The 24,876-nt window shown below is 51.5% G+C and overlaps 1 protein-coding gene across 1 annotated transcript; it reads right to left on the minus strand.

The window, feature by feature from the left end:
- Window positions 1–1,039: 1,039 nt before the first annotated feature.
- Window positions 1,040–24,876, minus strand: LOC101868303 (corticotropin-releasing factor receptor 1). The gene is made up of 13 exons (XM_034070183.1): window positions 24,835–24,876; window positions 17,084–17,168; window positions 8,841–8,960; window positions 8,027–8,112; window positions 7,085–7,191; window positions 6,596–6,716; window positions 6,204–6,357; window positions 5,937–5,997; window positions 5,049–5,121; window positions 4,265–4,350; window positions 2,550–2,685; window positions 2,307–2,348; window positions 1,040–1,262 (listed from the first exon to the last, which is right to left on the minus strand). Exons 1-13 carry the CDS (start codon window positions 24,874–24,876, stop codon window positions 1,122–1,124), a joined length of 1,254 nt encoding a protein of 417 aa, XP_033926074.1. The 3' UTR covers window positions 1,040–1,121.

Raw genomic sequence — 24,876 nt, forward strand, 5'->3', positions numbered from 1 at the left:
AACCCCTCTGGCATCCTCTTCCTGCCCGAGCATCCCCAAACCTCACATGGCTCCACCTCGCATGGACCCCTCTGCTGAGCTGCTTTGGGTGACCACAAGAAACAGGACATCAGGGACTTGGCAGCTGCGTGGGAGATGCGGTGATGTCCCCAGCACGGGGAGGGAGGCTGCTGCTCCTCCAAGGCACTTAACCCTGCGCAGGAATGATTTGGCCCCATCCCCTGCATGAGGGCAAGGAGCAGCTTTGGCACTGAGCATGGGTGAGAGCAGGGCAGGGAGGAGGGGAGCAAAGCCATGTCCCTATGGTAGCTGCCTTTGGGGAGCTCATGCACCTCTTCACTGCTGTTCTTCCTCACTCTTCCACCCTCCAGACAGGGGCACAAGATCAGGGGCTTTGCAAAGACTTGTCTAGGCTGGGCCAAAGGATAACCTAAACCTTATGCCTCCCTTCAGACCTACCCCCCTCCATGTGGCTGTTCAGAGCCCCTGGCATCCATCCCTGCACCCTGCATTGTTCCCTCTCCTCTCCCACCCCACTGCTCTGCCTCAGATCCTTGGTGTTGAGATGAGAAATGGTCAGACCAAACAGCAGTTACAGGACAACCTGGGGATGTCGCAAGGGGCAGGAGAAGGGCTCAAATAACCCAGTGGTACAAAACTACAGCCACATAAAACAATCCATCCAGGGCTCTCCATCCATCCCATGTCAACTCAGAGGGCTTTGAACTCCCTGCAGAGGGTTATGCCCCTTCCCAACAGCCTCTCACTGGGAGGCTGACCCAGCTTCCCAAGGGATCAGCGTCATAAACTGTCCCAACAAGGTCCTGGTGTCCTGTCACCTCAAAACTGTGACAACAATGGGACATGGGGCAATGCACCCAGGGTGGCTGCTGCAACCTCTCCAGGCTTCTCTTGCTCCTTCTGCCACCCAGCAGGTCACACCGCTGCCAGGGAGGTGACAAAGCAGCCTCTCAGCTGTCCTATCCTACAGGTCTGCCCCAGTGAATAGGGCAGGAACCTCTGTAGGGTGCAGCAGGACCCGGCTCCTGTGCTGTGCCACGTCAGGGTCCCTCGCAGCACGGACACCAGCTCCCCATCCTGTCCGGAACCTTGCTCCCGGCTCAGACAGCCGTGGACTGCTTGATGCTGTGGAAGCTGACGCGGGTCGGGGAGGTGGGGATGGACATGGCCCGAGCCACGCGGGCACGGATGGAGTGCTTGTCCTGCCACCGGTGCCACCGCTTCCGTACAGCTGATCGGACCTGCGGGTATGAGACACGGGGGGACAGTCAATCACTGCACAGCACTCGGACATTGCACATGGGCACCAGTCATCCTCAGTGCTTCAAACAAAGCCAGATGGGGAAGGGCTGAGGGAGCTGGGGGGTTCAGATGGAGAAGAGAAGGCTCAGGGAGAACCTCATTGCTCCCTACAAGTGCCTGCAGGAGGATGGAGCCAGAAGGGGCTGGGCTCTGCTCCCAAGGAACAAGGGATGGGACAAGAGGAACCGGCCTCAAGCTGCACCAGGGCAGGTTTAGATGGAGCTGAGGAACAATTCCTGCCCCACAGGGTGCTCATGCATTGGAACAGGCTGCCCAGGGCAGGGCTGCAGGCACCAGCCCTGCAAGTGTGCACACAGCATGGAGACAAGGCCTCAGTGCCATGGGTTAGGGGTGGCCTTGGCAGTGCTGGGAATGGTTGGACTGGAGGAGCTGAAAGGGCTTTTCCAATGTGGTTGATTCCATGATTCCATTAAAAAATGCTACCGAAATCTGGCTCCCAGAGGCAGGGAGGGCCACGGGAGCCCCTGTCACCACCCAGGGCACCCAGTGTCTGATGTGATGCTGGTGAAAAGCAGCCCTCGCAGCTGTGAAGAGAGATGAACCTGAACAAAGGTGCCTCTGAGCTCAAAACTGAAACAAGAAGGAGAAATGAATCTGAGCAGGGGCTCTGCAGTTTCTTATGGGCTGCATTGGCTGCTGAAAGGGGCTGGGAGAGATGCGAGCAGCAGTGACCTCATAGTCCTGGTCCTGTCCCTTCTCCTACATCAGTTATATATGATTTGGTAACAAAGCAAGCTTGTCTGGAGCAGAATCTCCTGAACCAGCAAAGGTACAAGAGCATTTGGGAGGAGGCAAAGGGAAAAGCTCAGGATCAGCCTCCACCCTCACCTCCTGCTTTCTGCTGTCTGTGTTTTGGGTCAGAGCCTGGGAAGTGCTGTTGTCCATGTGCGAGGTACCCATGTGTGTCTGCTTGCAAGGAATAGTGCGGACCCCCCTGGACACCCCCAGCCCCTGGTGCTCACCTCGCTGTTCAGGAAGCAGTAGAAAACAGACACAAAGAAGCCCTGGAAGGAGACAAGCAACAGAGTCACTGTGGAGCTGTGGCCAGAGGGCACCCCCAGGCTCAGGGGCTTTGGAGCAGCCCTGGGGCTTGGGGGTGTCTGGTTTTGGGATATGGCAGATGCGGGGTGGGGCATCAGCAAGGATGGGCTCCTCCACATCCCTTGGTGGTGGATGGGGATGGAAGCCTGTGCTGAGGACCATACCTGGAAGGACTCCAGAAAGGAGTTGAAGTAGATGAAGACGATCCTGGAGATCTCATCCTCCCCCGGGTTGACAAAGAAGAGCATGTAGGTGATGCCCAGCAAGGGCAGCAGCACCAGCGTGGCCTTGACTGCTTTCCTGGAGGGAAAACATGGAGCTGAGCTGCTGCAGTGCAGCCCTAGGAACAAGGACTCTCAGCACCAGCATGGCTGGGCTGGGGAGGATGGAGCAGCACTGAGCAGATGAGCATCACTGTTTTCTGATGTCATCCCCAAGTGACTCGGGCTGGTTTGAGCACTGGGCACCTTCTGTGGTTGCTCCATCCAGAAAAGGGCAGTGCACAGTGGAGGCCTGACCTTGAGCTGGCATGAAATGATTGCTTGGCTGCTCTGAAGCTCAATTAAAAAGGAATTAAAGAGGGTAAAATAATTCACACACTTCAACACGGGTTTATGAAAAATTGAGCTAATTAATTTGATATATTTTCTTAATGAGATTACAAGTGTGGTTTCTGAAAAATCATAGTGCTGATACAGGAGAGCGTGGGATGGATCGGGGCTTGGCATCTCATCCACTTGGACTAGGGAACAAGAAAATGCTGAGTCAAGCTTTTGCTTAAAGATCCTGTGAATGGATAGATTTCAACATTAGCTGAATGCAGGAAAGTCACTCCTGGTAGGGGTGGGCAGGGACAAAGCCTGGGACCTGTCCTGCATCACTGACCTGGAGGAGAGCCACAGGGCATGAGCATCTTCAGGCTGGCAAAGTATGGGACAGCACATACACTGGTATAGCTTCTCCAAGGGAGCAGCCATGGTAGCAGGGGATCTTTTAACCAAACACCATCATCTAAGGTGAGCAGGAGTCCCCCAAGGGCTGTCCCTTGCCTGGTTCAAGCAGGTCTGCACACCTGATAACTGACTTGAAGACCCAAAAGTCTCTCAAGAATCTGAGGCCAACCAGCCTCTTTCAATAACCTTTATCTTTGCTGAATCATTCATCCCAGCTCAGCTCCCCATGATGAGGAGAGCTGGCTTTTTCCCAGTGACTGCACCTGAATTTTTCCATGCTCAGCTGCAAAAGCCACCTTCCCCCCCAGACCTGCTTTTCTTGACCCAGCATACAGTGAGATTCCCTGATTCCTGCCCCGAAAACGAAATGAAATGGAGAGAACACTGATGAAGACCAAGGTGTCTTCTCCAGGCTTGGGTACTCTGGAGAACTGCTCTGAGCAGGCATCTCCCAGATATTCCAGAGCAGGAAAGGGTTAAATCTTACTGCCTGGTGCTGCCAAGTGTGCTGCCTTCTCCTCACTGCTTCGTGAGGAGGTGTTTGGGTTGACATCGATTCATTGTTCCTTCCCCAGTATTTGCTTTGCTGTCAAGCAGAGATTTAATTCTCACCTTTGTGCCAGGATGTGCAGCTCTGAACCCGGTGACCTGGTGGTGTCCCACCAGAACAGGGTTTTGTACAGAGACTCTGCTCCCAACAGCTCCCAAAGGCAGGTACAGCCATCCATGTTCTCCATCATTGCACAGGATTCCTGAACAACCCCATGTGCAATGGCCACATGCCTCCAAAAAGCATTTGAGGAGCTCTTAGATGTCTTTCCATATTCCCATTTCCTTGATATCTGATGAGGCTGTTCCTGTCCCCCTGCCCCAAGAATCATGCTGATGTACAGGTCTGTTTTCTGCAGGGTCACTCACGCTTTTACCTGTACTGGATGGTCTCCGATGTAGTTGAAGCTCGGAGCTTTGTCATGAGGATTCGGACGATGTTGAAGAGAAAGATGAAGTTGATCTGGAAGGAAAAGGGCTCCTGGTTAGTGTCTGCTCCCCCAAGGTTCCCTCCCAGCTCCTCAGGGAGGGGAAATGGGAATGTTTCCTCTTGAACCTCATCTACTGCCTTCCATGCACTGCAACAAGACATTGGATGTTTTTAGAGCACCTTAGCACTAAGGTTTAGGGGTTTGATGAAGGCAGAGGGCACACCAGGAGACAGAAGAGGAAGGGCAAGAAAGGGCTGAAGGTGAAAACGTGTGGAGGAGGAATGTATGCAGCTGAAGGGGTTTTGGGATGATGCTCCATCTGAGCACTGGTTCAAGCACCGATGCTCAGCCAAGGGCCAGGAGAAAAGTGATATGGATCAAGGAATGAAGTGCCCAGGCTTCTGCAAATGCCTGGCAAAGCACCCACCTGCACCCAAATAGTGCCAGGGCAGGGATGCTGCCAGGAGGGACTTAGTGATGCATTAGCAGCTAACAGGAGCATCCTTACCAGAGTGATGTCTCCCTTTCTAACCCATCCCAAGCCAGCAGAATTCATGCATGCTCTGTTTTATTGCGGATTGGGTGCCCAAATTTGCTTAAGATGCAGTTTGGGTGAGGGGAGCTGGGTTTGCAGATGCAGCTGCAGCAGGACCCTACTCAGGAACAGCCTTAACCCACATGCAGATGGGAAGGACCCTCTATTTAGGAAGCAAGGCCACTTTGCTCTTACCAGAAGCACCAGAATCATGGGGCCTTGGTAAATGTAGTCTGTATAAACTCCTGCTCTCTTCCCAAACCAGCACCTGCAAGGCAAGGACAAACAGTGCTGGGGACAAGCCAGCAGCATGAGTGACTTGGATTTGCACAATCTCTGTAAGTCACTATAGGGTGAATGCACAACGTGAACTGTTGTAGCCACTATGGAATAGCTTCCCCCCAAAGGTGGAGGTACAGGGGGCTTGTGAGGGTGTTTTTGTGCCCCATATGGATGTGGGAACTGGCTATTGTAAGAGAAGCAAGGACAACCTTACACATGCATGTGTCCAGGTTAGCTCTGTCCCCAGTAACCCCTGGGGAAGCTCCTGGGAGCACCTTGTTGGGTGGTGTTAAATCAGTGCTGTGCCTGCGTGCATAGCACAGGGCTCTGGAAGTCAGGGGTAAAACCAGCACTGAAAAACAAGGCAAGTTGCCATTTATCTCCATGGGCTCCTTTAGCTTAAACCCAGTGATGAACTCTCAGGTGTCTGTTAAGACTTCCATTAGCAAGTCTCTGAGAAAATGGCTCAGGTGGTGGTAGTTCCTATCTCTGCTGGTAGATTAAAACCCAGCTCTATTTAGCAAATACATTGTAGGAGCTCTGGCTTAATCTTGCCTTTCCCCCCCTTTCAAAATCTCATTTGTCCTTTGAAGGATAAAATGCAGCACTAGGCAGCTGCAGGCAGGGCTCATGTAGCAAAGAGCCTGAAGGTGCGATGAAAGAAAGAAGAACATTATCCTTTTATTCCTTCCCACCCTTTCCATGTATTCTGCCTGTTGTCAGCCCTTCCAGGCAGGATCCATGCCTGCCACAGCAACTGGGATAGAAAGGAGAATGGGGAATGAGAGCAGTCAGGCTCACTTCTCATTGTCGTAGTACAGCTTCCCGATGGCCCAGGCAACGATGATGGGGAAGGGGATACCTGCAGAGGAACACACAGAGGAACATTCAGGGGTGCAGCATTGCCACAAACCCCTGCTGTAACAGGGATGTTCTCACACAGGGTGAGATGCTGTGGCCATGCAAATCCCATCCTCCTGCTCCTGGCAGCCTTTTAGCAACTCTTTGGGAGCAAGGAGAGGTGGAGGATAGAGGTGGGCATCACTGGGGGTGAACTCTGGTACTTACACCAGCCAATGCAGATGAACATCCATTTGCGGAGCTTGTCTGTGGAGTAGGTGAGCACGATGGCTGTGTGCAGGTAGCAGCCCTCACCAAACATCCAGAAGAAGTTGGTGACATGGAAGTAATTGTAGGCAGCAGTGACCAAGCGGCACCAGACCTGCCAAGGTGGGTTAGGAGGAGACAGAGAGGGTAAAGAGATGAGTTCTGTGTTCTAGTAATAAAACTGATCACAGAGCACAGTACAGCAATTGAACCCTTGTGTATCATAAGCCAGTGCTGTCCTCCAGCTACCAGCAGCTACTTAGATCCTCAATCTTTAGGATGCTTAAGCTCCACACACACTCCAGCCTCAAAGGGCTGGGATCAGACTGGCTGCCCCACTGAGCTGCACCTACCACATTGCTCTCGTGCACCTCTGGGTTCATCGTGAGCTGCACCACAAACCACGTTGCGTTGCGTAGGATGAAGGCTGTGATGAGGTTCCAGTGGATGATGTTCCTCAGGCACCGGATGCTCCTGGGGAAGGGGGAGATATAAGAATGCAGTGGGTGTCTGGGGCATCAGGGCTGTTTGTGGAGCTGAATGTCTCTGTTGGGAGACCAAGGATGAGCTGCTGGGACCATCCATTGGGTGAGATGGGCAGGACTAAGGTCCAGAGGTGGAAGGCACCCATAAGGGATGCCTCCTTAACCAAGTGCTTTAAAGGCAGCAGGGGGGAAATAACCCCGGGATAGGCATCATCTCTCCAGACTGGAGAGCAATGGCCATGGGAGAGGACATGGCAAAATACAGAGGATGGATCCATCCCCAGCCCAAGGGCTGTGGGGTGACCTCTATGGGCTCGTCCCCCCATCAAGGACATGGCAGCAGGTCAGGCCACTCACCGCAGGCGCATGAAGAGGACAAAGGCCACGAGGAGGGCCCCCAGTGAGACACAGTGCCCCAGGTAGTTGATGATGACAGCGATGTGGTAGTGCAGCTTGCTCTTCTTCTGGTGGGGGGAGATGGGGAGGGGGTCAGCAGCAGCCCCAGGTACCAGCACAAACCCACCTCCTCCAACACATCACCTCTGAGAACTGCACCACACATTTTGGGTCCTTTTCAGAAAGCAACTGGAGCCAAGCACATGCAGGAGAGTGGAGAAGGGGCAAGTTCAATGGGGCTAACGTGGACAGGAGAGGCACCAACCTGGCCCTGCAAAGGACTCTATGCCAGGGAAGCTCATGGCTGCTACCACTATATTCCCCCTGCTCAGTGCTGGGACATCCCCAACCCATCATCTGGGGAAATCCTGCTGTAATTCAGGCGAGCTCAGCAGCAATGTGACATCTGATGTCTCAGTTCATTCCCCATTGCCCTGGGGGTATGAGAGGCTGGGATGAATTTGGGCAGAGGGAGCAGGAAGGTGTGAGTGATAATTAGATTAATGGATTGCTCCTGCTGTTAGGCACTCATCCAGCCTGGGAATTAGCAATTAACTCAGTGAGAAAACCATTCCTGGCAAGAGTTATCAACATCTTAAATACCAGAGATGGGATCAACTGCAAATGAACAGCCTGTATCTCTTCTCCTTTGCTCTGAGGGGTAGCTTGACCTACTCAGGAGCATGTAATTCTTGCTCATCATCTATTTTATCCCTTTCAGCTTCCTAAACATCCTTACTTCACTGCCAGCAAGGAGGGATGTGGTTGCAACCTTATATCTCGGATGCTGCCGCACACCCAGCCCACATCTCCCTGATGTGGATGCTTTTGCCTTTCAAAACCCCATTGTCTGTTCCTCACCCTCCTGCTGAGAGCCCAGCCAAGGGACTACCAAGGTCCTACCTCTTCACTGAGGATCTCCTGGCACTGGGAATAGTTGACCCGTGCTGCCCAGCTTCCGTTAGCGAGGCATTCCCTGTAGCCATTGTCTGAAAGAGAGGGTGCCCATTGAAGGGTTAACAGTGCTTGGGGATGGGTACAAAGATGTGACCTGATGATTGTCACTGATGCAGGGGTCGATGGCATCAAGTCGCCTGGCTTTGAAGCCAGCTCAGATGCTGCCTTGCTTACAAGTCTGATTAGCATCATCAGTGGGGTTATGCCAGCAGTGCCTTAACAAAACAGATCCTGAGCCTCTTCAGGGCAATGGAACAGGGATGGGAATGGTTGTAGACCTCTGTGCTATCTCCAACAGCAGGGTATGCTCACTCCTCTTCCCCTTGGCCCAAGGAAGCTGTGGCTGCCCCATCCCTGGCAGTGCTCAAGGCCAGGTTGGACACAGGGGCTTGGAGCAGCTGCTCCAGTGGGAGGGGTCCCTGCCTGTGGCAGTGGTCAGAACTGGATGAGCTTTAAGGTCCCTTCCAACACAAACCAGTTTGGGATTCTATGATTCTATGCCCCCATGATGGAGCCAGCATACTTCCCTTTTGCATGAGCGTGTCTGGGAGGACCTGCTTATAAAGCTGCTGCTGTGCAACCACCCTCCCTGGAATTAGGGATATGAGAGCTCTTTTATGGTGGATACCACAGAAACCCCAGTGAGCTCTGTACCCAGAGATGTAACATCACTCATGCCCCACAGCCCCTGATGCACGTGGGGCTGATGCACATCCCCATCCCTCATTCACCACGTCCCTACCGGTGCTGCTCATCTTACTCGTGGTGTTGTACCGCACACCATAGAAGTATTCAGGGCAGGGTCGAGCCACCAACTGTCCCACTGCGCTCCTGGGCCAACACGTGCCAATGAGGTCTACTGAGGCATTGCACTGGAGACCTGTGGGGAAAGTGGGTTATTAGAGGTCTGTGGGTCACTGTGGGCTGCTTCCAGGCTGTTGAAGGTCAAGGTTTGCCTGGAGAGCTGGGGCTGCAGTTCTGGTTGAGCTGATGGGTCCCTGAAAACTCAGAGCCCAGAAGAGCTTTATGATAGACCCCAAATAGGGGCTGTGCCAGGGCTCCCCAGGGGTTGGTTGGTCCATCCTGGTCATGGCTCTTGCCCTTGTCCTATGTGAGCGCTTGGGTTAAGCCCAATTCTAACTTGGTTTCCCAAGTCAAGTTAGGACTCCCTGGCTCTGGTCTTCCTGCCCTGCTCCTTTCTTCAACCATGACTTTTGGCATCCAGACCCACAACAACCAACAACAAGTCAGGTTTTATTCTTACCTAGTGATGCCACCTGATGACCAGCCTGGTCCTGGTGGGAAGCTCCTCAGAGCCCCTCCAACCCTCTTACCCCTTCTGACTGCAAGCTCTCCTTCCTCACTGTTCCTGTTGGTCTCTTCCAGCCTTTCCCGGGAAGAATACTCCAAATCTGCTGCTGCTATTTCAGTTTTCAAGCAGGACTTGCGTGCTTTTTCCAGCTACACCAGTGTGCTAATGTAGGCATTAGGTAGGCCAGATTGCAGGCTTTTTTATGTCTGATTTGTGTATATTTAGACCAACACGTACTGTAGCTAAATACGTCCTAGCTCCATCTCAAAGCGAGGTAGGAAGTACAATGGCTGCAATATCTATAGAATACAGTCCTTGGCAGGCAGCAGATGGATGGGCAGCACACCCTGGAAGGGGCAGAGATCAGTGCAACCCACTGAACCAAAGGTGTTTGTGCTGCTGTCATTTCCTAAGACAAAACCCTTACAGTTCACAGCTCTCAGGGTGCGAGAACACAGCGTTTCCCCTCTGCTCAGAGTCCTAGGTGCTGTTTGGATGCCTTTCCCATAAACTTCCTATTGGGAGAGCTAACAAAAGAGTGCCTGAACAGAAAAATACTGTTATTAATGTGATGGTTTTCATTAATTATCTGCAAATTTGGTTTCTTGGGCTGTTCTCAAATCAAATTTCCAGTGCAGAGAAAAGGAGGGATTTCTTTAAACACCTTTGCAATGGAAAACAGCTCCCGAGCTGGGGAAGCATCTGAGCGTGGTGAGCACTGCCTCCTGCTTTCCATAGCTTGTAGTAAGAAATTAATTTTAACTATGACCTTTGCTTTTAGCTTTGGTAATGTTGAGGGTTGCTGCAGCAACCTTCACTTTAACTGTTTTAAGCCTGTATTTCTTAGGGAACAAGGTACATTTAATCACGCGTAGGGTGCGTGTTTGAGCCTATCTGCATCCATTAGCATTTGTTAAGCTCTTCAGTTGTTTTGACCCAAATCTGACAGAGAAATAGAGGGTCACAGAGAATGAAGTCTCTGTTTAAAATTTTATTTCTTTATTAATATTAATATAAATGTTAGATTATTTTATTATAATATTAATCCAGGTAAAGAAAAGACAATGGGTAACTGCTTCAGCTAAGTACAAAGTTAAATTGCCAGTGCTCTCCCTATTAGCCACATAAGAATCCACCCAGGTGAGAAGCTTGCTTGAATAGCTAGAGTAGGAAGAGCTCCACTTGGATTAACCCAGCACAGTAAAAGGGGGCTTGCACAGGGCTAATGCTCATAGCAGTCATCAAAAACCCAGCCTGTGAGTGGTGGGGCTGAGAACAAATTCCATCTTTAACCCATCCCCTCATGCTTCAGTTTCCCTCTTGCATCCCATGGGCTGTGCCTGGGCCCAGATGCAGATTGCTCAGGGAGGGCAAGCAGGAAGCCTCAGTAATGAAAAGTGAGCAGAACCAGAGTGGCAGCCGCAGTTCTCTGCAATGGTAAAACCAAGCCATGGTAATGCCATTAATAACCAAACCCAAGACAGATTCATGGAGATGCTGTGGTCAAAGCATCGTTCTGTTACCCATATGCTCAAGTCTGGATTTAATATCTCCACATTTCTCCAAGGCACTTGGTTAAATGCTGCTTGGCACTCCCTTTAAAGAGCCATGGACACCCATCAGATGACAAACCAAGTGGATGGGTCTTGCAATCCCACCATGGCAAGGACACGAAATGAAGGTGGAACAGCATGGTGCAGGAGCTCAGCCCCCTCCATGTCCTATGGGTCAGGGCTCTGGTGTGGGGTGATGCTCGGGCTTGGGGGATGCAGTAGGATGTAGGAGGCTCCTAGGACTTCACACTGTGCACAGGGGGCTTTGGTCCAGCACTGCTGTAAGCAGCATTTTGAGGTCTATCCCACTGGTTTGTAACCTATGGGTGACTGGAAGATGTTTCCCTGGCTCACCCTGGGAAATATTTGAAGAAGAAAAGCAGGTGCTGCTCTTTCTGCTCTCTCCAGCATATAGGGAAGGAAAAAAACCCCTCCTGCTGGGGAAGGGTTAAATAAAACAGTGAAAGCAAAGAGTGCCAGGAGAGCTTCCATGTCCCATTTGCCCAGCACAACCCTCTGCTCCAGCTGCTCCCCAGTGGCACATGGCTCCCAGCACTGTTTAGCATGGAAATGATATGTATCAGTGCTAAATGCTTTCATATCTGCTTTGCAGCCCATCCGTATTTACACGGGGATTATTCTCCCAGGTTCTGCAGATGTCTGCTCCAGCCTTCTCAGCACCGTTGGCTGCACAGACAGTTTTGGTCTTTGCAGCTTTACAGCAAGAAAGGTCAATGTATTTCCTATGTGCAACTAATCCCCATGATTTGGCTCCCTCCTGCATGGAAACATGACATTTGGGGTAGGAACGAGCTGGCTCTGCTTTGAGATGGGGAGTGTGGCACTGGGGAAGTCACTCAAATCCCTTCTCACCCTGTTTCCTTTGGGTTGTGCTGCTTTGAAGCAATATAAAGCATTTCCTTTCTTCTGAAGATGAAAAGTGCCTATCCAGGGACTGGGACAACTGTATGACAGTAACTGTCTTGGGATAACTATAGCAATATCCCTCCTGTTTATACAAAGCATCTTGCTCCAGCCTGCTTCTGCCACTCACGGGGGCAGCCAAGATAGCTCCAAGCTAAAGCCGTGCAGCCGTGTGAACCTGGCAGGGTAAAGCTCTCCAGTCCCAGCTAATCTGCCAAAGAGGATGGAGCATATTTATCCTGGGCCAGTGCTACCCAGTGCTCTTGAGCTGGTGCCAGAAGGTCTGAGGTGTTAATGCACCATCAAACCATTGCTAGGATGGTATGAAGAGGACTAAAGCCAAGGTTGTGCTGACATAACCATGCTGGTAAACATGTCCTCACCTCACACTGGGCACAGCTATGCACCAGTGTGTCATCCTAGCTTGCTGTGCCCCCAGCAACACTGAAGCTGCTTGAAAAGTGGTGTCCTTATCCCCTCATGCAATGCAAAGGGGCCAGGAGTGATGACGGAAATCTGCATCACAGGCTTGTTCCTATGGTTGGGGGTGATGGGGTTATGTATTGAAGGTGTCTTGGGAGGCTGTTGGCTCATATCCCTCCCTGTCCTGAGCTCTTTCTCAACCACAATCACTTCTGGCCAGCCTTGAAGTCCTCAGTGACTGCATTGCTGCTGCCTCTTGAGCAGGCTGAAGCTTGGGGCTCCTTCAGCAGCTGCTGCAGCACTTGCATTTGGTAATCAGGGCTTCACCTCCACATCTAATCAACATGTACTCACTGTAGCCAGCCTGCAAAAGGTCATTTGTCCCTTCTGGGCAGCTCCACCACATTGGTGGAGCACAGGGAGCTGTTTCACACCTTATTGCTCCAAAACAGGGGCTTTTTGGGGGGATACTTTTATTTCAAGGCCAAGGAGGGGTGGCTCAGCCTCAGCAGCAGAGATACCGTGGTACTAAATGCTTAACACCTTGAAGCATTGTGGGAAATGGCATCGGGGGACAATTTGTGTTAGCATGGGGTTGAAATTGGGGTGGTGGAGCTGCTTGTTCTGAGTCAGGATAGGCACTCAATGGGAGCAACTGTGGTTGTGTCTAAATAGGTCCTTGCTCACATCCTACCTCCAGCACTGCTTTCAGTGGCACTGGATGTTTCTATTTCTCTTTATAAGAGTCCAGTGCTTAAAAAATCCCAAGCAATCCTTCCCAAGCATTCAAGTTCCATGATCGTCAATGTAAAATGATTACATGGGCTAATTAAGTATTATGATGGCAAAGTGTCTTTGTAATGAATTTTCAGCTTGTTGCTATTCACCAGCATTGGCTGTCCCCTGGGGTCTTTGCTGCTGTTCTGGAGAAGAATAAATAAGAGGCATCCAGCCTAGCTTCTGCAATGGGTTTCTGATGCATTTGCTCAGTGTTGTCACTTAAGACTGATCAATGTTTCTGTTGAGCATGTATTTACTGAATATGTAATGTAGTGGGATGGATTTGGGGCATATCTTGAGCTCCTGGAAAGAGTGTTTGGAGTTGTTATTACCAAAGGCTGAAGCAAGTGTTTTATTCCCTGGTATCTGTTGGGCTTTGTTCGTGGGTAAGCAAAGAAGCATAGGCAAAGAAGCATAATCCCTCACTGGCAGAGTTTTCCTAGCAAAGACTTCTAGCCTGGCTACAGATGAACAAAGTGACTGGCAGTGATTTTGCTGTATCCAGTCCAAAGTCCAGTTCAACTGCTGTAGCTGCTGCTAACACTGAGATGTGCCAGGACACGGGTTTCAAACAGAAAACCTCATCACCTCCTCCACTACAATAAAATCTATGAATATAAGCAAGTTTCTATTGACATCCATGTTTCCTAGATGATGGACTGGATGATTTTATCAATGCAAGTATACATTTAAACCACTATGGTTTACCATACAGGTGAGCTCACATTTTTTGGTTCCCAAACCTCAGTATCACTGCTTTTAATGTTGAGTCCCTGCCAGGACTCATTGCTGCCTCTTTAGCCCCGCTCAGCCCCTTTATTACTGTTTCTGTCATGGTGGAAAAGATGCCAACGAGGCTAAAGGGAAAAGAGATGCTGATGTTGTTGTCTGTTGGTCAAACTGTCACCCGCTGTGAAACGTGTTCCCAAACCTGCCTGATGAAGTGCCTGTGAAGGAAATGCTCTTGGCGCTCACTGTGCCTCCCAGCCACAGGCTTTTGTTATACTCGGACCAATTTGATTTGCTTTATTTAAACACAAAGCTACGCTCCCATCCCCTCCTTGAAATAAAACCTCCAGTTAACAAAAGAGAGATCTTTCTATTCAGTTCTGCCCAGCTTTTGTGTTATTTCCCTTCGCTTAGGTGAGCTTGCAGTGGCAGGAAACTTCTTTCCTGGGAAGGAATCATCTGTGCTCTCTCCTCAGCACACACACAAGGTTAAGGATAACCATTTATTGTGATAACACTTTAACAGCTTGAAGGAGTGAATCCTGCAGCCAGGACCAGTCGGGGCTATTGGCAATTGGGTGCCAACTCCTTGGCTGATGGTTGAATGCTGCAAAAGGCAAAACAATCCCGTGAGCACTCCCAGCTCACTCTGCTTGAGTGCTTTGTGTTGGGCTGCTTTGGAAAAGCCTCATCTATTAATTAGGAAGAGGCTTTTCATCTGCTCAGATTCCCCCTTTCTTCCCCAGGGAAGTGCCACGATGGGAAGCGGTCCTGCAGCTGCACAGGGATGCTTTGCCCTGATGGGTGAAGTGACCTTGTACCTCCTTGATGGGCTTTGCAGCAAGGTGAGGTGAAAGCAGCTGTGCATGGGCCCAGGGGAGCTGAAATCATCAGGAAGACAAATTCACCATCTGGGGCAATCTTGGAGCCCTTGGGATATGCACCTATCCACCCTGGACAAAGGATGCTGATCCTTGCTGCATTCATTTCAAGCCTAACCTCGCAATTTCTGGCTTCCAGATGGTTGGGGGTGCAGCTGACCTGACTTTCCTAGTGCACCTTGACCTCAAGTCCAGCTATGACTTATGCCTGGAAGAGGAAACATTCCCTGCTCCTAAGGAAAGCAGCCTTTCTGATGGAGTGGCCAACAGTGTGTGGATGCCCATGTGTCCCAGGACTGACCAGAATCAGGGATTCATGAGGTGGGTGTTGGTCTCTCCTCCCGAGGAACAAGGGATGGGAGAAGAGGAAATGGCCTCAAGCTGCACCAGGGCAGGTTTAGATGGAGCTGAGGAACAATTCCTGCCCCACAGGGTGCTCAGGCATTGGAACAGGCTGCCCAGGGCAGGGCTGCAGGCACCAGCCCTGCAAGTGTGCACACAGCGTGGAGATGTGGCCTCAGTGCCATGGGTTAGGGGTGGCCTTGGCAGTGATGGGGTAAGGGTTGGACTTGGTCTTAATGGTCTTTTCCAAACTGATTGATTCTATGGTTCACTGAGAGGTATTTTTGATGCACACCTAAATATGAGGTTGGACCACCAGTGCCAAGAGACATTACCCTGCACTGGGGACATGAGAGGAAGATGGATAAATCAATGCTGATAAGAGGACAGGACAAGGGAGCTCTGTGGGGCGCAGCTGCTCCCCTTCCTGGATGGGAATTTGCTTGATATCCCTGTCCACGCATCCTCATTAAACAATGTGAGGTTAAATAATGAAGGTGACCCAAGAGAGGAGGAGAGTTCACTGGGCTGTTGTTTGGAGGAGGGATGCAGCACACAGGCCTCCTTGGTCCATCCCACTGATGCCCTGCCGAGAGACATGCTGGAGAAGCACTGGGCTCGTGTTGTCAGCATGTGCCACTTCCCAAGGGTTGTGCAGAAATCAACAAATGAAGTCTCATGGCCCCACTGCAATTCTCATCAGCATCATCCTAATGACTCCCCATGTTAAATAGCCTCGAAACCAACTTTCCAGTTTTGTAAATATCCCTCCCTAGGAACCCACTGCATGAGTCAGGCAGGGCTTAAATGGACCCCAAGGACAAAGGCTGGTGCTGAGCTGCACTTACCAAGCAGCAGACATAAGACAATTAGTTTCATCTTTGCCTCGTGAGCTAGGCCCCTTCCTCAAGCTGGAAGTGGCTCTCACATGTGCCAGCCCTACTCCAACTGAATGAGTTACTCAGGGATGACAGGTCAGATGCATCGAGGCACTGACATGTTGTCAGGCTGTCCCATGGTGATGGGCACTGCACTAAATCCTGCTTGGATTCATGCTAATAAATCCCTACCGAGCAAAGGCAAACCCTTGCAGGAAGCAGCACCCACTGCTGTAGCATGGCAGCAATATCCACCAGCAAAGCCAAGGCAGAAACTCTCCTCCCTTGCATCACAAGGTGCTTCTGAGGGTCAGAGTCCACTGAGCTGGCCACATGTTGCACCAGGGAGGTGAATAAGAAGGAAACAAATACCATTTATCACAGCCTAACATGGCCAGGGACAACCACCTTGCCAAGCAGACTGATGAAACCTTCAGGGAGCAAAGCACATGAGTGATAACCAGGTTTCCCTTCTGCACCATGCCAGAGACACATTGCCACTGGCAGCGTTGCTCTCCCTTGGCTTTCTGCCTCATTTCTTAGGCTGGGGATGCTCTTTGCAGGGCCATGGTGGCCTGGGCTTGGCCAAGCATTGAACCAGTTGGTGCCAAGCTGTGATTGTTGAAGAAGGGGTTTTTAATGCTGCTGTAAATGGGAGCTGGGTGGCGGGCAGCCATCCGTCAGTGCCGGGCTTCCATGGCCATCCATCACCCTGATGGAGAGAGCTGCTCTATGCAGCAGGGACCAGAGTGAGCTGGGCAATTACTTGGTGCCTGCTCTGTGCTTCATTCAATCATGGGAAAATGAACTCTGCAGCAGCCCTGAGCTGGGGGGGACTTGTTTCTTTGTCCTCTCCTCTCCCTTAACCACCTTTCCTTCCCAAAGCCCTGTCACTAAACCAGACCTCTCACTGCTGAGATGATCCAAGGCTTGAATATAGGCCAAAAGCCAGTTTTGGCACAAAACTTGGGTCTGATCCAGCTGGATGCAAACCATGTATGGGTGTGGAATAGGAGTGAGCTGCCCATGACCCTGCTGGTCTCACCTAACTTGGCTGAGCTGGCCAGGACATGGCCACATCCCCAGATGCTCCATAGGCACCCCTACACCCCCTGTTACCCATCCCTGCCATTGGGGCCCCCATGGGATGCCTGGGGTGGGCTGGGGCACAGGACACTCACCTGTGTGGTTGGTGACAGGCGTCAGGCTCTCGCAGTACTGCTCTTGGATGGAGGCTGCAACTGGGCTATCCCAGAGGAGAAATGCCTGCATGGGAAGAGAGCAGATGACAGGGAGGGTTATATCTGGAGTATGCCACTTCCCCAGCCCACAATCCCCCTTTGGACATGTCAGGATCTGAGCTTGTCCATGTCTTGGTGGATGTTGCCCTGCAAAGCTGAATGATGGACCCTTTTGCAGGCTGGGTTATCCATCCTGGGGCCATGGGGCTGATGCTCTCTGCTCTGTTTTCCACTCACAAATCCTCTCATGTCCCAAATATTCCCCTCAGCAAAGCACAGTTCAGCCCTGCACAGCCCCTGCTGGGTTGTGGAGCTTCTGCTCTTTAGCAATTTAATCAACACTTTTAGCTTTAGCATCTTTGAATCCTGAGAGCAGACAGGAGAAACATGATGAGCCTGACACCATGCTCGGATTTTCAATACCTTATTAAAATCACAGCCTTGTAAGCTGTCAGTGGGGAGATGTTAATGCACATCCTTAAGGAGATCTGATCCACAGACAACCGGGTCTGGCTAAAGCCTTTCTTCGGGAAAAAGACTTGTCTGCAAACACTGACATCCCTGTTGCATTGGGAAGCACTGACCAGGATCTATTGCATCCCTCTTCCGGAGCAGCTCCCGGATGGCTCTGCAGCTCCAACAACTCTGTCACCTTAGGGAGCTACTTTGGAAAAGCTACTGCTGAGTGACCTTATCTTTGCAAGACCTGGGGCAAACTAAAGCTGAGGAAGGCAATGGCAAGTGGAAGGTGCAGAGCAATGGGGCTGCCAAACCCAAGGTGCACCAGGGAGGCAGATGGGGCAAGGAAGGAACCTAATGCTTTGTGGAACACAATTTCTGCCCTCTTTCTCCTCCAGCTCAGAGATAGGTGATGGGCTGATCCCTAATGCTCAAGGGATGAGTGCTGATGGTGGATGATGCTAAATCCACTTCTTTCACCCCAATCCTGCCCTGCAAGGACTGACCAAGCCTCTTGGAGGAGTGCTGGCTGCCGATCGAGCAGCAGAGGCATGCCCCAGTATACAACCCTATACTGATCCTTTGTGAAACTCAGACCTGAGCCTGGAGGCAGGAAAGGCTGCAGCATCCTCCACTTGTGAGCAAGCACCCAACTCCCCAGTGTGATGGGTTCAGACATCATCCTGTGCTGAGCCGATGCAATGAACAACAACCTCCACCTTCCCCACTAGGCTGGTCCCTAGAGCCCCATCTCCCTTTCCAAGTGTCATTTACCTTCTAAACTGCTCCGGGTGGGGGGAAATGGTCCTTCTCTTGCCCTTTAGCTGTTTCGACACTGGCTGATCTTGCTGGCACACCTAGCAGCCCCTGTGCCTTACCAAAGCATTAGAAGGATTTATGCAGACACAGACAAGCTCAGCACCCACTTGCTCTTTTCCAAACAACTATTTACTGCCTTGGGAAGCTGGTTTTGACAGCAAGAGAGATGTCAGGCAGACATAGAAATGGAGCTGAGAATAGTTTCCTTGTTATGACTGTTCCAGATGGCACAGGGGATCTGGCAGCAAAACCCTGCCCTGAGTGCAGGCGCTGCATTGAGCTCCTGTTCTGCTGCTGGTCCTGAAGGAGATGGGCACCTCCTGGGTGCCTTTGCTAAAAGCTAAGGACACCTAAACTCCATCCATGGGCTAAGTGAGGTGCAGCAGGGCTGGGTGCCCTCTGTGTTGGTGCCTATTGATGGTGCCTGCTTGACCTGCATGGACAAGAGTTCTTCCCAACAGGGGCTGGGGTGGTTTGCAGCCCTGCACAGACTCTCAAGTGTTAACTGGATGTGTTCCTCCTAATCGCAGCCTGCTCCAGCCTGGCAGTGCCTGTTCTCCTTCCAGACACAGGGAGAGGTCTTGGCACGGAGCAAGCAACATGAACCAAGCTACAGCTAGAGGGGTGTATGGATGGAGTGCAGTCAGTCCCTGGCTCTTTGCAGGCTTTGTAAATGAGCTGAAACAGCTACAGAAGGAAGAAAGGAGGAAAAAAATAGGTTCCCTAAACCAGAACAAACCCAACAAACCCTAACAGCTTTTTGTTACCAGGCTCTGAGCCTTGTCTCACTGCAATGTGGCCAATGCTGTTGACAGGCAGAGGATCTTTCCTGCTCCCATCAGTCAGCTCGAGGGTGATAAGCTGAGGAGCGTGGCAGCTGCATGTGCATTTGCACCAGCCAAAAGCACCCTGATCTGGTACCCTGAGATGGGCTCCCATCTGTTTTGCCTTTCGTGGGTTGCTTCAACCCCTCCCAAAGCTTTGCAGAGAGAACAGGTCAAAGCTCCGTCCTTGAAGAGCTTCTCGTGCCAGAGCATCGCTGCCGTAAGATGCCACATGGTGCCCAGCAGGTCCCAGCCGAGCCAAACATGCCTCAACAGCCCTGAAACAGCAGTGGGTCATGCTCGGGCCAGAGAAGGGCTGGGTCCCTCTGCCCTCCCAGCCCTGCTTTGACATAGGCTATGGCAAATCATGCTCTGCAGGGAAGAACACTTCTATGACTGCCAGGATCCTGGAGAGCTTCAGCTGAGGGTTCAGCTGCACGGGAAAGGAAGCAATCTGCTCTTCTAGAAGCAGATGCTTCCCATAGGGGTCAGTTGCCCCTATGGGGATGACTGCTGGGAGCTGCATGGGCCCCATGAGGCCCCACACTGGCAGCAGCTTTTCCTCCATCAGGAGCCACCAATGACTCCACTGTTGTTTCCTCGGCTCCCTTCCAGGCTCTGCTAACATCTGTGTTTTACACACAGGGGGCATTGCATCAGATGTTAATGGTACTGGGTCAACCCTGGAGCACACCGACCCCCACTGCACGGCTCAAGGCACCAAAACCTGATGCTGAGCCACTGCTTACTGCATCCTCCCCACAGCAAACACCAGCTGCAGTCAGTTCACACCATCCAGCAAATCAAGGCTGTCCCAGAAGGGAAACTGAGGCACTGAGTACCACTTGCCCAAGGTCACTCATGCTGTGCTGCACCATGTGGGGCAGGTTGCTCCTATCTGCACCCACTACCTGTGTCCTGATGCAATGTGACCGGGTTTTCTGGAGCCATTCCCTATGCCCATGAGGTCCCCTGGACCAGGAGATGCAGCACAGCAGGCTCAGACAGTGTCTTTGGCATAAGGAGGCTGAGGCTCTCACTGCTGGTATGGGTGTAAGCAGCTAAATCACACACACACAGAGTCAGTCTCTGTGACCTGCCACTGACCCAGCAGCAAGATTCAATTAATAACCATTAGGAATTAATGTCCCCCTGCAGTGCTTTCCCTCTCCAAAGCAATCCATAGATATTAATTAATGTATTCACATCTGAGCCAACCATCACCCCCCCTCACTGTGCTACCCAGAGGCAGGCTTCTCCCCCCTTGGTTATCTTAGTGCCTCAAACAAGATCGGATCTGCGTGGCAGGAAGGGCTGACAGCTCTGAGCAGTGAGATAGATGGCTCATAGCCTAATTAGCAACCTAAGATGGGGCTTGGGTTCCCCATTGCTGAGCAGGCTGTAATTGGAGAGCAGGATTAAGATGGGATTAGCGGGATGAAGCTTGCGAGGGGCAAAAGCTGGAGAAGTCAGTGGGAGCGATGGGTGGTGGTGGTCACTGAGGTCTCCCTGGGAGGGTGATCAGCACCAGTCACCCTGACCAGCGGGACCTGTCTCCCCATCAGTTCTATTCCCCAGCTTGGCTGGAAGGATAAAGACCCCCTGGGGTACACAAACTCTGCCCTTGCCTCTTGCTGTGGTTCCCTGGGGTGTTAGGCTGGGATGGATTCTGCTCTTGGCCCTGAGCCTGCAGGAAAAGGTCCCAGAATCTGGGTGTTAAATACAGTGAATGCTGGAAGAGCTGGATGCCAAGCCCGTGATGGCAGAGCAACATGAGCAGCACAGGGCACAGAGCAGCACATCTGCCAACACCACAGCCAGAGGCTGGAGGTGGCCTTGCAAAGCCTCATGGAGCTGTCCCCTCATATGTGTTTGGAGGGGGCCAGGGAGCCTCCAGCCCTCCCTGTCTCCTGCCTTCACTCTGCTCTGATGGATCCCTTTGTCCTTGTCTCCTCCGATTCCTGGGCACCATCTCCTGCAGCTGGTGAGCTTCTCACCACCTCCACCTCAAGGGCTTTCATTTGGATAAGTCTCATCCCATGTCCAGGCCATAAATGAAACCCACAGGGATCATCTGGCCCATGAAGGTCCCATTCCACCACCCCTTAGCCCTGACAGGGACCTGCTTTGCCATGCCCTAAGCTCTAGGTTTCTCTGAGATCCTTGCTTTACCAACAAGCACCTCATTGCTCCTTCACTTCTCTCATGCAAAGCCGCATCTGAAGCCCTGCCTAGCATTGAGGCATCAAGGCAAAGCACAGGCAGCAGAATAATATCCAAAGCAGAACCATGGTGTGGATTTTCTTGCTGATGTTCCTCAGGGGGAAGAGGAGGCAGTGAGAACTTACCCATGTTAGAGGGTCAACCCCATTGTGTGTAAACAGAGGCTTTGGTGTATTTATTCTCTTTGGAGTCTCTCTCTGAGTATTTTGGATGCAGTTCCTAACAAAAAAGTATCTGTGAGGGCTAAACAAATGCCCTGTAAAACCTGATTTAGGAGCAATGAAAGGTTTTCCTGGGTTAAGCTCTCATCTCTCTCACTTGCCATAAATAATCCTGGTTTCAATTCTCTATCAGAAGGGGCACTGATGTTTGGGGACAGGTGAACAAAAGAATAATGGCATTTTGATACTGGAAGCTAAAGGCAGAAACATGGGGAAGGGAACAAAATCCAAGTGGCTCCTCTGCATCTAGAGCAAAGGCTGCTGAAGAGGAGCTGGAGCGATGGACACAAGCACAGGGGAGGGCTGTTTTCTAAGGTGCATGTATTAAACCATCCTGCGGCCTGTCCATGTGACAGTCACAGATACTTTCACTCTGGCCTTGGAGATCTGTTTCTTGCCTCCCAAGACCCACATCTCAGCTGTCCCAAGACCCCTCCTTTACCCATCACCTTTTTAGGGCCATATCCTGGGCTAAACATCCACTTGTTTAATTCACCTTTGCTGCAGTTGATCTGCATTCACAGCTAGGGAAAGCCTGGCTACACCAAAGCTGCTTCTGCCAATGCCTTTCTAGGGTGAATAGTACAGGATTTGGGGTGGAAGGGGAACTGCGGTCTGCAAAAAGGCAGCACCCTTTGCCTCTGCCATCTGAATGGAGGTGCCCGCTCTGGGTGGGTGAATCACAGCAGGACACTGCAGAGAAGGAGGGTATCTTCTATTAGCTCAAAATACAGCTAGGGGAAGAGGAAAAACAACAGATGGGCCTCTGGGCATGTTACACCCATGAGCCACCCGCTCATGAGTGACAGCTCTCAAGTGTTGGACAAGGGCTCCTGGGCTCTGTTTATTGAGGGAACCCTATGCTAATGATTTGTGCTCTCCTTTGGGTCCAAATGCTGTTCACCAGGATAAACCCAGAGATGCAGCCTCTGCCAAAGCTGCAGGCTCAGAGCTCAGCTCGAGCTTGCTGCTCACAACAAAGTTATGGTGAGCAGAGCTGTGTTTGAGGGCAGGGTTGAGCTGGCTGTGCAGGCGACTCTCGTCGTATCTCTGTGTATTCATCCTATGGTGATGGAGCAGCTATTCTGGGAACAGGCTGTGCCATTTCCATTCACTCCTTCGTTGGAGATGTGAAACCACGGGGATGATTTCATACACACTGAACCAACTCCAGCTTTTAAGGAAAGTGAGGAGTGGAAGAGATCCCCAGGGTCAGCTGCTACTGCAGCTCCACATCTTATACAAGGATTTGAGTAGTGGAAGGGTAATGGGCTGGTCTGGGGGCTCAATGCTGCTGAAGCTGATAAGGAAAAGAGAAAACTACCCCACCCCCAGCATCAAACTTTGCTCTACCCAAAATGCTTTTGCAATCACATTTTAACAGCCCCAGAAATGTCACCAGTTCCTGTCAGAGCTGCAGGTGAACTGTTCCCTTCCTAAGCACTTATTTAGTTTCTTTAAATGACTCGCAGGGTGCCAGAGAGCATTTTGCAGCAAGTTTGGTTCCCTGCCTCCTGCTCTGCCTGCCTGACCCCTTGAGATGCCTACCCTGCAAGGCAAGATGGATAAACCAGTGCTAAACTGGAGCCGCTGGCCAGATGCATGGGGAATACCTCAGCTATGCCAGCCCAGGGCTGAGCTCTCCCTTGAAGGTGCAGGGCTGCAGGCTGGATGCTGCTGTGGGTACCCCTGGCTGCAGGGATACGCTCACTTAAGGCTGGAGATTCATGGTCCTGAGGAAAGGGTTGGGATTGTGCTGGAAAAGGGATTGAATTTGGAATGCAGGTATTTGTAAGAAAAAGCAAATATTTGAGACCCTTTCCTGGTCCCAGCTCCAGTGCAGGAATGGTTTTGCTCTGGAAGCCCCATCTTCACAAGAAGACTGCCCTTGGGGAACACCTGGGGATGGCAAGGAAACCCCCAGGCCTGAGGATGGAAGCGATGTCCCAGCATCTTTGGGCTTTAAAGAGCACAGTTTGCTCACATAAATAGGTACTGGGAGCTGTCACACTCACGTGGCTGTCCCAGTCTCAGACCCTGCTCCTATTGCACCGGGTCTGCAGCTTTGAGAGCAGTGTCCCACATACTGGCCAAGGAGGATCGGGACTGGGGGGTTCCTGCCCTGTCTCATCCTTGTTTCTTACACTGAAACCAAGAAATAACTCAAACCAGGATCTATAACTGCACAAGAGCTCCTGCACACCCCTAACCCTGTTTTATAGCAGCTCCTCAGAAAAGGAGCTTTTAAAAGCAGCACCAACTTGGCAAGGAGCTTGCCTGGTGCACATCAGCTCTTCTCATTGCTTAGGTGAGAACTCCCCTATCCCAAACATGCAGTAAATCCTCCTCCCTGCTCTTCCCACCTCGATGCACTGTGAGAAATCAGCCTGCTGGGTACAAACCCCAACAGAGGCAACGGGAAGGGCTGACCCGTTTGCTGTTCTAACTCTGCAGTCACAACTGGGCCACTGAGACAGCATTTTGCAGGGAGCCAGGGAGCTTTCTTTCTTTGACACAGCAGTTTAACCAAAACCCTGATCATTTTGCTGCTTTGTTCAAATAACATCCCAGATTTCACTTTAAACCTTTTTATCTCCTCATTTCCCCAGGGTTTAGGATTGGAACATGCTTTGGGTCGGGAACATTTCCTTTCTTGATGAGCCCTCGGGGAGGAGGGATATTGCTTCTGACAAAGCATTTGCATTTTGTGCAGAGCTGCAGAATTAGCAGTGGCTCCAGTTCCTCCGTGTAGAGAGGAAAGTCTGCTGCTTTGAGGGTGGGGAGTGAAAGGAGAGGTGGCTTTAGGAAAGCAGTTAAGGGGGTTACAACTAGGCACTGCTTTGTGTTGTCCTGATCTATCACTCCCCAGCAGCCTAAGGGGAGTCGGTCTCATTGGGAAGTGCTGCGCTCGGGAGGATCTGGCTCCGAGTGTCCCCGCTGGTTTAGGGGCATTGTCAGCTCTTACCAAGCCCCTGGACTGGAGGAATTCCCCCCAGGCCCTTTGTGTGCTGGGTTCTCCTTTTACTTTTCCCTCCCTTCCAAGAAATGGAAAAGTCACTGCGGAGGAAGGGAGCGGTGCAGGGAGGCGATGGGGACGGAGGCAGAAGGTTCCCCGCTGGAAGATAAGGACTTAAAAGCATCTTACCTGCAGGAGGAGGAGGAGGGCAGGACGCAGGCTGGGCACCAT

Source organism: Melopsittacus undulatus, chromosome 17 (genome assembly GCF_012275295.1).
Source record: "Melopsittacus undulatus isolate bMelUnd1 chromosome 17, bMelUnd1.mat.Z, whole genome shotgun sequence".
In the NCBI taxonomy this organism is placed as follows: domain Eukaryota; kingdom Metazoa; phylum Chordata; class Aves; order Psittaciformes; family Psittaculidae; genus Melopsittacus; species Melopsittacus undulatus.